This window comes from Cetorhinus maximus, chromosome 23, assembly GCF_964194155.1.
Source record: "Cetorhinus maximus chromosome 23, sCetMax3.hap1.1, whole genome shotgun sequence".
NCBI classification, from domain to species: Eukaryota; Metazoa; Chordata; class Chondrichthyes; order Lamniformes; family Cetorhinidae; genus Cetorhinus; species Cetorhinus maximus.
This window is the reverse complement of record NC_135901.1, coordinates 21695065-21711109: the sequence shown is the minus strand read 5'-3', so window position 1 is coordinate 21711109 and position 16045 is coordinate 21695065. Positions and strand designations below refer to the sequence as shown.

At 45.7% G+C, this 16045-nt stretch overlaps 3 protein-coding genes and 1 pseudogene across 6 annotated transcripts in view; 2 read left to right on the top strand and 2 right to left on the bottom strand.

Annotated features, from left to right (window-relative positions):
• The window catches only part of LOC144697102 (uncharacterized), a 377962-nt gene that overhangs the window by 285064 nt on the left and 76853 nt on the right, over positions 1–16045 (bottom strand). The window lies entirely within an intron of this gene.
• The window catches only part of LOC144697340 (uncharacterized), a 316254-nt gene that overhangs the window by 265490 nt on the left and 34719 nt on the right, over positions 1–16045 (top strand). The window lies entirely within an intron of this gene.
• Positions 987–5340, top strand: LOC144696994 (uncharacterized). Of its 3 annotated transcripts, none has more exons than XM_078568740.1 (2): positions 987–1040; positions 3958–5340. In XM_078568740.1, the coding sequence occupies exon 2, from the start codon at positions 4075–4077 to the stop codon at positions 5194–5196; it is 1122 nt and encodes a 373-aa protein (XP_078424866.1). In that variant the 5' UTR covers positions 987–1040; positions 3958–4074; the 3' UTR covers positions 5197–5340. The 3 variants fall into 3 exon arrangements, with proteins under 3 accessions (XP_078424866.1, XP_078424868.1, XP_078424867.1); XM_078568742.1 differs by having other exon boundaries at positions 997–1179; XM_078568741.1 differs by having other exon boundaries at positions 1017–1040; positions 2708–5340.
• LOC144696919 (uncharacterized) overlaps positions 10699–16045 on the bottom strand; it is a 141611-nt pseudogene continuing 136264 nt past the window's right edge. Inside the window, exon 3 of the transcript XR_013580279.1 lies at positions 10699–13011. The product of XR_013580279.1 is annotated as an uncharacterized LOC144696919 (transcript). The remainder of the gene's footprint in view (positions 13012–16045) is intronic.

Sequence of the window (16045 nt, the reverse complement as noted above, 5' to 3'; positions counted from 1 at the left end):
AGTTCTGATAAACATAGGACTGTAGCTTTAACCACAGGGGAGGAAAAGAGGAGAGCGATTCTCCTGAGTATTTGTGGGAGCAAAACCTACAGTTTAATTCGAAGCTTGATGGCCCCCAGTGCCCCTGATTTGAAGACCCTCAGTAAATTAGTGACAATAGGGAACATTTTCAATCCAAACCCTCAGTCACAATGCAGAGGTTCAGGTTCAATTCACTGAATACAGCCCCGAGAGAGACCATTACTACCTACGTGGCGAAATTAAAACAACTAATTTTGGTGAAAGCCTGAATGATATGCTCAGAGATCATTTTGGTCTGTGGCGTGCAAGAGGATGCTATTCAGTGAAGATTGCTGACTGAAGTGGATCTTGATTTTAAGAAAGCATTAGAAATAGTTCTTGCGATGGAAAGTGCTGGAAGGGATTCACAAGCGATTCAAGGTGCAAAAAATGGTGCCATTTTCCTAGTTGGGTGGGAACGGTCAACTGAAAATGGCACAAAAATCCAGGACTCCGCCAGGAAACGGGAAACAGCCCCCACTAACCGAAAATTGAGGAACCAGTTTGTTAGCAAATTCGGAAACTAATTTTTATCGACGTGGAAACAATGTTCTGTGTGTGGGCAGTGATCCACTTGTTCTTTCCAGCAGCTGGGACACCAGTGAGTTCACATGTGATTATAGAGGTTGGATTCTGCTATTATTTCTTTTGTTTTGGGGACTCTTGATTTTCTACCAATTCCCATTCCCCTTATTTTCAGTGGATAATGGAGGATCCATGCCGATTAGTTTCAGTATAATTTGTGTTCTGGTTTAATATTGGACCGTTTGGCCCCAGACTCCACCCCATAACAGCAAAACAAATCAAGATAGAATAATTTGAACTGTCAATGGCGGGTCCGTTACCCAGCATTCTCTGCGGTGGAGAATGTCCTCTATTCACATCATGAGACCAGTGCGCAGGCGCCATGTCAAACGTTTAGCACATGCGCAGTACAGGTGATGGCGATGGAGAGACGCTTTCTCACGGATCCGCAAACGGTAAATCGATGGCGGGAAGGAGGGAGCGATTAATCTGGCGGTTGGTCGGGGAGGCTATGTAAACATATTGTGTGAGCCGCAAATCCTGAAAAAGGACCTAACGGTCGCACGTTAGCACTGAGCTGGACAGCAGCTGTTTGTGCGATTTCTCTCATTCACAGGCCCGGGTTAACGTGGCCATCTTTATTGGGGCAACGTTATGCAGGGCGCATGCGCGTCCGAAATCTTTAGAGGGGGGGCACCGTGATGCAGGGCGCATGCGCGACCGACATCTTTATGTGGACTGGTGAAGCAGGGCGCATGTGCGGCTGAAATCTTTGTTGGCCAGGTGCAGAAGGGCGCATGCGCGACCGACATCTTTACAGATAAAAGCAACAAAAGCAGAAACTGCTGGAAAAACGCAGCAGGTCTAACAGCATCTGTGGATGCTTATCTTTATAGATAAGATGTTTTTAATGAAACAATGAGGACAACTTGTTCCATCAGGCGGCTTCACATTTTGAGTTACAATATCTCAATGATGTGCAGAGAAGGAAAGGAAGCAACTCCTGTTCTCCTGATCCAAGCACATGGAATGTCCTGCCCCTTGTGTCCAAAGGTCCGTGAGTCTGTTCAGTCACATGAAGCCACCCGGCAGAAACTCACGACCCTGAGTAGACGTAATCTTCAAATCAATAGAACGCTGACGACGACTAGGGGCAATGTGCAGCAGGGCACGTGCACGGTCATCCCTGTCCCTGTCAGCAGGAGGAGAGAATGTTGTGGATTTCTATCCTGGACTGACAGGGATGGATTTTGGAAACTCCTTTTACAGGGAGTTAGAAAGAGATTTGAAAACAGGAAATTCAAGCCAAGCACCGCATGAAAATCTGACACAATCAGTCAATTCATCAGGATGTTGGATATTATCGGCCTTTAACTGTAAGCGTTGAGTTCCATGTCATTACCACTCATTGTGTGAAATTTCTTCATCATATTCCCCTGTAGATCTTGTGGAAAATCTTAAATCTGTCTCCCGTAATCCTTTTACATTCAGATGATGAGAACAGATTTTCTTTATCCACCTTATCTAAACCTATCATAAACTTGTACCTTTCCATCAAATCTCTCCTCAATTTCCTTTGCTGCAAAGAGAACAAGCCCAGTTTCTCCAACCTAAACTTGCAACTAAAATCCCTCATCCCTGGAACCATTCTGGCAAATCTCCTCTGCACCCTCTCAACGACCCTCACATCCTTCATAATATGTGGTGATCACTGGTTTGCACAGACCCAGATGTTCTGTGTTCATGTCTGTGATGTCATCACACACCGACAATTGCGCGGTGACATCACCCCGCTCTCCGGGTATTTCCTCAACTGGGAGATTTTTCTCTGACTCCAGTGCTTCTGATATCTTTCCATTTGTTGAAATTGTTTCAGAGCTGAGTATTTTTGATCATTTATCTAAACTTTAGAGCGTTTAGTTCTATGCTCCGTTTTCTGTGAGAGGTTCCATGGCTCTGGGTCTGGTGTGGCTCCTTTACTGTGGATCTGAATCCATTTCCATCCATTGCTCTGTTTCACTGCTATCCTCCCTGATCACCTCTCTGCTATTGTCTAACTTCCTCTGTCTCGAATAATGGGTATATTTTAGTTATGTTTATTATTTTACTGTTACTTCTGCAGACTGTGTCTAAATGAGGCTTCCGTCACTGCCCAACCCCTGACCATGTGCTGCTGGCTGACCAACTTTATCTTCCTACAGTATTTTTAAAAATTCATTCATGGGATGTGGGCTTCACTGGCTGGGCCAGCATTTATTACCCATCCCTAGTTGCCCTTGAGAAGGGGGTGGTGAGCTACCTTCTTGAGCCGCTGCAGTCCATGTGGTGTAGGTACACCCACAGTGCTGTTAGGAAGGAAGTTCCAGGATTTTGACTCAGCGACAGTGAAGGAACAGCGATATATTTCCAAGTCAGGATGGTGAGTGACTTGGAGGGGAACTTCCAGGTGGTGGCGTTCCCATCTATCTGCTGCCCTTGTCCTTCTAGATGGTAGTGGTCGTGGGTTTGGAAGGTGCTGTCGAAGGAGCCTTGGTGAATTCCTACAGTGCATCTTGTAGATGGTACACACTGGTGCCATTGTGCGTCGGTGGTGGAGGGAGTGAATGTTTGTGGATGTGGTGCCAAGCAAGCGGACTGCTTTGTCCTGGATGGTGTCCAGCTTCTTCAGTGTTGAGGGAGCTGCACTCATCCAGGCAAGTGGGGAGTATTCCATCACACTCCTGACTTGTGCCTTGTAGATGGTGGACAGACTCTGGGGAGTCAGGAGGTGAGTTATTCCTCATATGATTCCTAGTCTCTGACCTGTACTAACCTTTTGCCACTCATTTTTAAAAATTCATTCATGGGATGTAACACCATATCAAATGTCTTCTAGAAATCTAAGTACAGTACATTCACCAAGTGAGATGGATTTGGTAGCTAGGGAGTGAAGTTTGTTGTGGGGACCGAAGACAATGGCTTCAGTCTTCCCAATATTTGAATAAAGTAAGTTTCTGTTCATCCAGTACAGGATGTCGGACAAGTCAGGACGGTGTGTGAGTTGGAGGTGATGGTGTTCACATACACCTGCTACCCTGGTCATTCTGAGTGGTGGGGATTGAGGGTTTGGGAGGTTCTGTCAAAGTCCTCTCTCTCTCTCTCTCCTTCCATAGAGCCCAGAGTCTTGTGTAGACTCAGATCGGGTGGCCAGTTTCCTTCCCTGAGGAACATTATTGAACCAGTTGGGTTTTTACGACAACCCAGCAGTTTTCATGGTCACTTTTCCCTGGTACCGGCCCCACAAATTACCAGATTCATTCAGCTCAATTTCACAACCTGCCTTTGTGTTTTTGTGGGTTCTCTCTCACTTCCCTTTTTTCTGTTTTAAATCAGTTTCACAGGGGATTAGAAGGGGAGGATTTGCAGTCAGGAAACTCAAACCAAACATCACATCAGGACTTGACAGAGTCGCCCAATTTGCCATAAGCTGAATATCATCGGATTTTGAACATGGAAGGAAAAAGCGCCATTCGCAGTGGGGAGACACCATATGTGTGTTGTGTGTGTGGACGAGGCTTCAGCCAATCATCTGACCTATCGAGACACAAGCACAGTCACACTGGGGAGAAACTATGGAAATGTGGAGACTGTGGGAAGGGATTCATTTCCCCATCCAAGCTGGAAACTCACCGGCGCAGTCACACTGGGGAGAGGCCATTCATCTGCTCCATGTGTGGGAAGGGATTCACTCAGTCATCCGCTCTGTTGACACACCAACGAGTTCACACTGGGGAGAGACCGTTCACCTGCTGTGAGTGTGGGAAGGGGTTCACTATTTCAGCCCACCTGCTGAGTCACCAGCGAGTTCACACTGAGGAGAGACCTTTCAAATGTCCAGACTGTGGAAAGTGCTATAAAAGTTCTGGGGAACTGATGCGCCATCAACGTGTTCACACTGAGGAGAGACCATTCAGGTGCTCTCACTGTGGGACTGGGTTCAGGCGATCATCTGACCTCACTGTGCACCAGCGAGTTCACACTGGCGAGAGACCATTCACCTGCACAGTGTGTGAGAAGGGATTCACCCAGTCATCTGACCTGCTGAAGCACCAGCGAATTCATGCTGGGGAGAGGCCATTTACCTGCCCTGAGTGTGGGAAGGGATTCACTACCTCATCCATCCTGCTGACACACCAGCGAGTTCACAACGATGAGAGACCTTTTAAATGCCCAGACTGCGGGAAGTGCTTTAAAAATTCCGGGAAACTGATGTCCCATCAACGTGTTCACACTGATATGAGACCATTCAAGTGCTCTCACTGCGGGACTGGGTTCAGGCGATCATCTCAACTCACTGCACACCAGCGAGTTCACAATGATGAGAGACCTTTTAAATGCCCGGACTGCGGGAAGTGTTTTAAAAGTTCTGGGGACCTGATGCGCCATCAACGTGTTCACACTGACGAGAGACCGTTCAGGTGCACTCACTGCGGGACTGGGTTCGTGCGATCATCTCAACTCACTGTACATCAGCGAGTTCACACTGGGGAGAGGCCATTCACCTGCTTCGAGTGTGGGAAGGGATTCACTACCTCATCCCACCTGCTGAGACACCAGCGAGTTCACAAGTAATGACAGCGATTGGATTCTGCTGTTCATCACGTTCAGGACTGAACCATCTGCTTCTGTCTGTTTCTGCTGATGTTAATAAACTCCAGATCACTTACAGGAGCTAATATTCTAGCTAAAAGTCAAATAAATTAGCTTTGTGTTAAACACACACTGTGCTGTGTCTTTTTAGTATTTCTAACATAAGTTAGTTCCTTTTGAAGGGTTCTCCCTCTCCCCTGTCTCCCCCATCCTCACCAACAACAACTGTGAGGAGCTCATGGAGCTTCTTTGTCACTAAGATTGAGACAATCCGATCAGCAGTCCCTGCTGCTTCCCTCCCTCCCACTATCCCACCGGGCCAAACTGCCTCTAAAGCTCATCCTTGTCTGAGCTCTGAACCTTTTTCCAGTTTCTCTCCCATCTCCCCTCCTGCCCTCTCAGAGCTCATCTTGTCCATGAATCCCACCTCTTGCTCCATCGTCCCTATTCTCACTAAGCTGCTAATCAGCCAACTTCCCCATGTTCACTGACTATGTTAAAAGTTCTCTCTCTCAGGTACTGTCCCTCTCTCCTTCAAATCTGCCATCGTCACCCCCTCCTCAAAAAAACAAATCCCTGACCCCGTCATCCTTACAAACTTCTGACCCATCTCCAGCCCCCCTTTCCTCTCCAAAGTCCTTGTTGTCACCTCCCAAATCCCTGCCCATCTCTCCCGGAACTGTATGTTTGAATCCCCCCCCAATCATGTTTCTGTCTCGACCTCGACCTGTCTGCAGCCTTTGACAAGGTCGACCACATCATTCTGCACCTTCGCCTCTCCCCTGTTGTCCAGCTGGGTGGGGCCGCTCTCTCCTGTCTAATCATAGCCAGAGAATCACTTGCAATGTCTTCCCTTCCCACTCACACAGTTACCTCTGGTGTCCCCGAAGGATCCAGTCTTAGCTTATCAACCTGCTCCACACAATAACAGAGGGTGAGATTTTACAGCCCCTCCCGCTGGCAGGATTTTCCCGTCCCGCCAAAGTCAATGGACTTTTGAACGGCTCACCACGTTTCCCGGCCCTGCCCCCATCACAACGGGGCTGTAAAATTCTGCTCATGATCTGAAAACAGTGTCAGTTATCACATTTACACTGACAGCTCCCAGCTCTACTTCACCACCACCGCTCTCAACCTCTCCACTTTTGTTACATTATCAGACTGTTTGTCTGATATCCAGTAGTGGATGTGCTGAAATTTCCTCCAATTAAATATTGGGAAGACTGAAGTCATTGTTTTCATTCCCTTGTTTCCAACTCCATTCCCCTCCCTGGTAACTGAGACTCAAACAGACTTTTCATATGCTTGATGTCATGTTTTGACCCTGAGATGAGTCTCTGACTCGGGGGTGTCTGTGTGTGTCTCCTGGTGATTTTACAATCAAAATTATGATTTCAATCTTTCTCCAAAGGCAGAACAAACATTTCTTCTTCAATAATCAGGTACATGAATTAAGTGATTCCTTAAGATCTTATCGAGATTTTTAGTTTAGGGTTCCCATCTGCAAATCCCCTCTAACCCCCTGTAAAAAGAGATTACAAAAGTCATCACTGTCTGTACAAGATAGAAATTCAGAACAGAGAATTCTAGTTTCTGTGGAACATTTTTCCCCTTTCATTCCCCCAAATCTATCAATCTCTGTCCCACACACCCCTCTCCCTCTCTGCTCATTATTCCAGATTCAGTGTCCAGTCTCCTACTTATTCTTTTCTCCTCGCCAGATTCTCTTTCCTCTTGTCTTTAAACTGGTGACTCAGGCTGTGGATCAATCCCACTCCTTCACTCTAATTCTACCAGATAATGCAGATCACAACAACAAACCATCTTTAATGACTTTATTAGTAATTTTCAATGTTTGGACACATTTCCCAATTGTGCAGAACAGAAAGTTCAGTGGTTAGTTCAGAGCTTCCTTCCCCCCAGGCCTAACAAGCTGTGTCTGTCTGAGTTACATTTATAAAAACTCACTCACTCAGTCAGTGACCAGATCTCACTGAACTATGACACAAGCTGTGTGTATCTGAGTTGCATTTATATAGACTCTCTCACTCAGTCAGTGACCAGATCTCGCTGAACTATGACACAAGCTGTGTCTATCTGAGTTACATTTATATAGACTCACTCACTCAGTAAGTGATCAGATCTGACTGAGCTACAACAACAACTGATATTTATATCGAGCTTTTAACTTAATAAAATGTCCCAAGGTGTTTCACAGGAGCATAAGGACATATTAGGTCAGATGACTGAAAGCTTGGTCAAAGAGCTTGCTTATAAGGAGTGTCTTAAAGGAGGAAAGTGAAGTAGAAAGGTGGAGCGGTTTACGGAGGTAAATTCCAGAGCTCAGGGTCCAGGCAGCTGTAGGCACGGCCACCAATGGTGGAGAGATTAAAACCGGGGATGAAGGAAATCGGGTAATGGTGCTCCATGTTTATTCATATTCAGTTTGTTGTCATTTTCTCCTCTCTTACTCCAGATTATTTCAGTTCTCAAACCTTCAGTAACAAGTCCCAGCACCCCAGTCCTGACACTGCATTTCCTTTCTCACTGCACTGTGTAATTTCCTGAAATAATTCCTGCTGTCTGTCCTGAATGAATCCATGAATGTTTACACGTTTGCTCCACATAAAGGAACATAGGATCAGGAGAAGGTCATTCAGCCTGTCAAATCTGCTCCACCATGCAATATGATCATGGTGGATTGAACACTTCAATACCTTTTACCCACATTATCCATAACTCTTTACATTATTGTTAATCAGAAATCTATCAATCTTTACATTAAACATACTCAATGACTGAGCTTCCACGGCCTTCTGGGGTAGAGAATTCTAAAGATTCACAACCTCTGAGTAAAGAAATTTCTCCTCTTTTCGGTATTAAGTGGCTTACCCCTTAGTCCCCCACTTCTAGACTCCCCAACCAGAGAAAACATCTTACCTGCATCTACCCTGTTTATTCCTTTAAGTATTTTGTAGGTTTCAATGAAGTCACCTTTCATTCTTCAAAACTCTAGAGAATGCAGGCCCAGTTTCCCCAATCTCGCTTCATTAGACAGTCCGCAATCCCAGGAACAAGTCTGGTGAACCTTTAGATAAAAGCAAAATACTGCGGATGCTGGAAATCTGAAACAAAAACAAAAATAGCTGGAAAAACTCAGCAGGTCTGACAGCATCTGCGGAGAGGAAGACAGTTAATGTTTCGAGTCCGTATGACTCTTCATCAGATGAAGAGTCATACGGACTCGAAACGTTAACTGTCTTCCTCTAGCAGATGCTGTCAGACCTGCTGAGTTTTTCCAGCTATTTTTGTTTTTGTTTCTGGTGAACCTTTGTTGCACTCCCTCTTTGGCAATAACATCCCTTCTAAGGTATGGAGACCAAAGCTGCACACTGTACTCCAGGTACAGTCTAACTAAGGTTCTGTACAATTGAAGCAAGACTTCACTACTCCTGTACTCAAATCCTCTTGCAATAAAGGCTAACATTCCATTAGCCTTCCTAATTGCCTGCTGCGCCTGCATGTTAGCTTTCAGTAACTTATGGACCAGGACAACCAGGTGCCTTTGTACATCTACACTCACAGGGTTTCATCTGTTTAAAGCCACAGACAGAAAGGTCCAGGTTTCTCCTGGAGTGGTGTGCAGGGCATGATTTCAAAATTTACAGATGATACGAAGATTGGAAATGTTGTCAACTGTGATGAGGATAGTCTTGAACTTCAAAAGGACATAAACGTTTTGGTGGATTGGGCAGACAAGTCGCATATGAAGTTTAATGCAGAGAAGTGTGAGGTGATTTGTTTTGGCAGGAAACATATGATGAGACAGTTTAAAATAAAGGGTGAGCCTCTAAAGGAGGTGCAGGAACAGAGGGACCTTGGTGTATATGTTCATAGGTCATTGAAGATGGCAGGGCATGTTGAGAGAGCAATTAATAAAGTGTATAGCATCTTAGGCTTTATTAATAGAGGCATTGAGTACAAGAGTAAAGAGGTCATGTTGAACTTGTGTAAGACACTAGTTAGGCCTCATCTGGAGTACTACATCCAGTTCTGAGTGCCATACTTGAAGAAGGATGTGAAGGCATTGGAGAGAGTACAGAGGAGATTCACAAGAATGATTCCTGGGATGAAGAACTGTAGCTATGAGGATAGATTGGAGAGGTTGGGACTGTTTTCATTGGAGAAAAGAAGGCTGAGAGGAGACTTGATAGAGGTATTCAAGATCCTGAGGGGTATGGACAGGGTAAATAGTGTTAAACTGTTCCCTTCAAGAGAACATCAAGGACTAGTGGGCACAGATTCAAAATAATTGGCAAAAGGAGTAAATGTGATGTGAGGAAAAAATTTTTCACCCAGAGGATGGTTGGAATCTGGAACAAACTTCCCAAAGGGTGGTGGAGTCAGGTTCAATCAAGGTATTCAGAAGGATTGGATTGCTATCTGAAAAGGCAGAATATGCAAGGGGATAAGGCAGGGGAGTGGGACAAGGCGGAATGCTGTTTTCAGAGAGCCAGTGCAGACTCGATGGGCCAAATGGCCTCCTTCTGCACTGTAAAGATGCTGTGAAAAGATACTGAGTTTGAGACAAATCAGCTTTCAAAATGATGCAATCTCGGACCTCCAGACCCACCCCTTCTTCCTATTGGTCTGGAGCTGCCATCAATCACTCGGGCATTGTGAACTGTCAAAGACTCAGCATGCGTGATCCATCCGGCCAACCCACAGCAGTAGAGCAGTTTCTAAGGCGCACAGGATTGTAGGTAATCTGGCTGCCATTAGAGACTGAGTCTTGTTTAATCTTTGTCTGAATCTAGGAATGTGAGGCTGAGATCTTGCCAACAGAGCGATGACATAGGGATTGCAAAAGTACAAAGATCAAGTTCCAACTCCTACCATTCACACCATGTGATAATTATTGTTGGTCAATCCTGACAATCAATCTCTATTAATACATCAATAACAGACCTACAGACCATTGTTCTGCTCGTTTTACATTTTACATATTTAAAAGAAAGCAGCGTAACACCTGAAGATAGAGAACTACACCAGCTTACTTGGGTGATCAGCAGTTAAGTAGTAACAGGGTTGATGACAGATTGTTACAGCAGAGGGAGGCCATTCAGCCCCTTGTGAGCAGAAGGCGCATCTGATGGACAAGATGAGCACATGAGGGGATATGAGAGAGAAACTGGAGAAAGATGGAGGTTCAGGGCTCAGAAAAGAGGGAATTTTAGAGGCAGTTTTTCCCGGTGGGCTACTAGAAGAGAGGGAAGCAGCAGAGGCAGCTGATCGGATTGTCTCAATCTCAGTAACGAAGAAACTCCATGAGCTCCTTACATTTGTTGTTGGAGGTGAGGATGGAGGAGACGGGGAGAGGGAGAGCACTTCTAACTTGTATTAGAGATATTTAAAAGACTTGACACAGTGTATTTGATTCAAAGCTGATTTATTTTACTTTTATCCAGAATATTAGCCCCTATAACTGGGCTGGAGTTTATTAACATCAACAGAAACAGACCCAATGGACATGCTTCGGTCCTAATTATGATTAACAGCAAAATCCAATCACTGTGGTTACTTGTGAACTCGCTGATGTCTCAGCAAATTCCTTCCCACATTCCAAGCAGGTAAATGGCCTCTCCCCACTGTGAAATTCCTGATGTACAGTGAATTGAAATGATTTCCTGGACACAGATCTGCAGTGAGAGCACCTGAATGATCTCTCGTCAGTGTGAACATGTAGATGGAACAGTTCCCAAGAACTTTTATTTCACTTCCCACAGTCCAGGAATTTAAAAGGTCTTGCCCAATGTGAAATCACTGGTGTGTCGAAGCAGGTTGGGTGACCGAGAGAAGCCCTTCTCTCACTTGGAGCAGGTGTATGACCTCTTCGCAGTGTGAACTCGCTGGTGTTTCAGGAGGGTGGATAACTGAGCGAATTGATTCCCACACTCGGAGTACATGAATGGTCTCTCCCCAGTGTGAACTCGCTGGTGTCTCAGCAGGTCATTTGTCTGAGTGAATTCCTTCCCACACACGGAGCAGGTGAACGGTTTCTCCCCAGTGTGAACACGCTGGTGTCTTAGCCGGTGCGATAACTGAGTGAATCCCTTCCCACACACCGGGCAGGTGAACGGTTTCTCCCCAGTGTGCACATGCTGATGTCTCAGCATGTTGGCTGAATTAATAAATCTCTTTCCACACTCGGAGCAGGTGAACAGCCTCTGCCCAGTGTGAACTCGTTGGTGTGTCAGCAGGTTGGATGACTGGGTGAATCCCTTCCCACAACCGGGGCAGGTGAACGGCCTCTCCCCAGTGTGAGTGCGCTGGCGTGTCTGCAGTTTGGGTGACTGAATGAGTCCTTTTCCACACTCGGGGAAAGTGAAGGGTCTCTCCCCAGAGTGAGTGCATTGGTGTTCACTGAGGTCAGATGATCGCCTGAACTCAGTCCCGCAGTGAGAGCACCTGAACAGTCTCTTGTCATTATGAACACCTTGATGGTACCTCAGCTCCTGGGAACTTTTAGAGTACTTCTCACTGTTGGGACATGTAAAAGGTCTCTCGTCAGTGTGATCTCGCTGGCCTGTTAACAGGTTGGATAACTGAATGAGTCCCTCCCCAGACTCTGTGCAGGTGGAAGGACTTTCCTCAGTGCGGACTCGCCGGTGTTTCTGCAGGGTGGGTGACTGAATGAGTACCCCCTCAGACTCTATGCAAGTGGAAGGACTTTTCTCAATGTGGACTCGCTGATGTCTCTGCAGGCTGGATGACCGAGTGAATCTCTTCCCACATTCAGAGCTGTTGAACGGCTTCTCCCCAGTGTGAACTCGCTGGTGATCCAATAGGTTGGATAACCGAGTGAATCCTGTCCCACACTCGGAGTAGGTGAATGGCCTCTCCCCAGTGTGAACTCGCTGGTGTCTCAGCAAATCATTTGCTTGAGTGAATCCCTTCCCACACTCGGAGCAGGTGAATGGCTTCTACCCAGTGTGAATTCGCTGGTGTCTCAGCAAATCATTTGCCTGAGTGAATCCCTTTCCTCACTCGAAGCAGATGAATGGCCGCTCCCCAGTGTGAACTCGCTGGTGTCTTAGCCGGTGGGATAACTGACTGAATTCCTTCCCATAATCAGAACAGGTGAATGGTGTCTCCCCAGTGTGAACTCGCTGGTGTCTCAGCAGGTGGGATAACTGAGTAAATTCCTTATCACACATGGAGCAGGTAAATGGCCTCTCCCCAGTGTGAACTCGCTGGTGTCTGAGTAGGTTAGTTGAATTATTGAATCCCTTCCCACATGCAGGGTAGGTGAATGGCCTCTCCCCGGCATGAACTCGCTGATGTGTCAGCAAATTGGTTGAATTAATGAATCCCTTTCCACACTCAGGACAGGTAAATGGCCTCTCACCCGTGTGGGTGCGCTGGTGTGTCAGCAGGGTGGATGACTGAGTAAATCCCTTCCCACACTCAGGGCATGTGAACGGTCTCTCCCCAGTGTGAACTCACTTGTGTCTCAGCAGGGTGAATAACCGAGTGAATCCCTTTCCACACTCAGTGCAGGTGAACAGCCTCTCTCTAGTGTGAATGCACTGGTGTTTCGACAGATCATATGATCGGTTGAAGCCTTGTCCACACACAGAGCACGTGTACGGTTTCTCCCCGCTGTGAATGGTGCTTTGTCCTTCCATGTTCTAACTCCAATGATATTCAAGTTATGATAAATTGGGCGTCACCAACAGATCCTTATGGGATATTTGGTTTCAGTTTCCTGACTGCAAATCCTCCCCTTCTAATACCCTGTGAAATTTATTGGAAACAGAAAAAAGGGAGTGATAGAGAACCCACAAAAACACAAAGGCAGGTTGTGAAATTGAGCTGAATGAATTTGTGGGGGCAGCACGAGGAAGAAATAACGATCAAAGCTGCTGGATTATCATAAAAACCCAACTGGTTCACTGATGTCCTTCAGATAAGGGAAACTGTCACCCAATTTGGGCCTACACAAGGCTCTAGCGTCTATGGAAAGAGGGAGAGAGAGAGATACAGAGGTGGGAGAGGCAGGGGATTAAGGGAAGTTTTATATACCTACACCTAACCATAATTTTGACAGAATCTCCCAAACCATCAATCTCCACTACCCAGAACGACCAGGGTAGGAGGTGTATGCAAACACCATTACCTCCAAGTTCCTCTCTAGGTCACACACTTTCCTGACTTGTCTGATTTCCAGTACTGGATGAGCCGAAATCACTTCCATTTAAATATTGGGAAGACTGAAGCCATTGTCTTCAGTCCAGCAACAAGCTCCACTCCCGAGCCACTGACTCCATCCTTCTCAGTGAATGCACTGTACTTAGATTTCCAGAACACAGTTGCTAAGGTACCACATCAAAGATTATGGTTGAAAATAAAAGTTGCGGTGTAGTGGGTAACATATTGGCATGGATAGAAGATTGGCTGGCCAACAGGAACAGAGAGTAGGCATAAATGGGTCATTTTCTGGTTGGCAAGCTGTAATGAGTGGGGTGTCACAGGGATCAGTGCTGCGGCCTCAACTTCTTACGATTTATGTAAATAACTGGGATGAAGGGACCGATGGTATGGTTGCTAAATTTGCTAATAAAACAAAGATAGGTAGGAAAGGAAGTTGTGAAGAGGACGTAAGGAGGCTACAAAGGGATATAGATAGGTTAAGTCCATGGGCAATAATTTGGCATATGGGGTATAATGTGGGAAAATGTGAAATTGTCCATTTTGACAGGAAGAATAAAAAATTGGGAAGATGTGGTAAATCAAAGAGTAGAGACAAGGCAACAGAGAAAGGTATAAATAGGGGGAAATCTAGAATCACCAAGACCGCCTGTTTTCACCTCAGTAACATCACCCGACTCCACCCTAGTCTCAGCTCATCTGCTGCTGAGACTCTCATCCATTCCTTAGTTACCTCGAGACTTAAATATCCTAACACGCTACTGGCCGGCCTCCCACATTCAACCTCCTCGTAATCTTGAGGTCATTCAAAACTCTGCTGCCCATGTGCTTACTCACACCAAGTCTTGTTCACCCATCACTCCTGTATTCACTGACCTACAAATACTCCAGGTTAAGAAGCACCTACACTTTAAGTTTCTCATTCTTGTTTTCAAATCCCTCCATAATCTCACCACTCCCTATCTCTGTGATCTCCTCCAGCCTTACAACCCTCCAAGATATATGTTCTCCTCTAATCCGACCTCCTGAGCATGCCTGATTTTAAAAGGCCTTCGGTGGCCGTTCTTTCACTTGCCTAGGTGCCAAGCTCTGGAATTTCCTCCCTAAACCTCTCAACCTTCCCCCCCTCCTCTTCAACCAAGCTTTGGGTCACCTGCCCTAATATCTCCTTATGGGGCTCGGTGTCAAAGGTGCTTTGTAACATTTCTGTTAAACACCTTGGAGTGTTTTCTTATATCGAAAGGCGCTATACAAATACAAATTATTGTTGTTGATTTGGACATATATCATTGTTCCTTCCTCATCACTGAATAACCTGTAGCTCCTTATCTAACAGCATTGTGGGAGTACCTTCACCACACGGACTGCAGCGGTTCAAGAAGGTCAAACATAATCTTCTCCACAGGTAACTGGGGATGGGTAATATCTGCTGCTGGTCTTGTTAGTGACTCCCAAATCCAAGAATACATTTTAAAAATATGCATATGTAAAATACATTAAAAGCATCCACAGAAATACTTGTTCTGGAACAATATCTTTTTGCAACCTGACCTCTCCTGGAATCTACCTCCCTCGACAATTTCACATCAGAAATTGCTGGGTCCTTGGGGTTAAACTCAGCAGCTTCTCCTCCATCGCCCCTCCAGCTCAAACTGATGCATCAAAGGCTTTCAAAAGGAAACTGGATAAACGCCTGGAGCAAAAGTCACAATCGCTGGACTATGAGGGAAAGGCAGGGGAGTGGGACGAACTGAGTTGCTCTCACAGACAACCAGCACGGGACGACAAGCTAAATAGCCTCCTTCTGTATTGCAATCACTCGATGATTCTATAACTCAATGAAAATGGGCCTACACTGGAGGCCAGGGACTAACTTCTGCAGCCACTGTCGACCCTGCTACAAACCGGCTCTTAATTGGTCCGCCTGTGTTTCTAGACTCGGTTCTATGAGCAACGCCTGCAATAAAATAATAGCAAATTCTGCAGTGCTGGAAATCTAAGATACAAAGAGAAAATGCTGGAAAAACTCAGCAGGTCAGGCAACATCTGTGGAGAGAGAATCAGAGTTAACATTTCAGTCTGCAAAATGAACTACAGGTATTAAAAATGGTGCAGAATTTAATGGTCAATAGAAGCTCAAAAACAGAAGAGAAACGGGCTATAGTGCAGGAAAAACAATTCCTGACCATGATAGATACTGTGGCAAGATAAAGCTGGGAAGCCAGCAACACATGGTTGGGGGTTGGGCAGTAGCAGAAACCTCATTTAGACATGGTCAGCAGAAGTAACAGTAAAATATACTAAACATAACTAAAATACACCCATTATTAGAGACAGTGGAAATTAGACAATGGCAGAGAGATGATCAGAAAGGGCAGAGGTGAATCAGAGCAATGGATGGACATGGTTTCAGATCCACAGTAAAGGAGCCACACCAGCTCCAGAGCCATGGAACCTCTCACAGGTAACAGAGCATAGCATTAAAAGCTCTAAATTTTAGATGAATGATCAAAAATACTCACTTTTTTATTCATTCATAGAATGTGGGCTTCACTGGCTGGGCCAATATTTATTGCCCATCCCTAATTGCCTTTGAGAAGGTGATGGTGAGCTGCCTTCT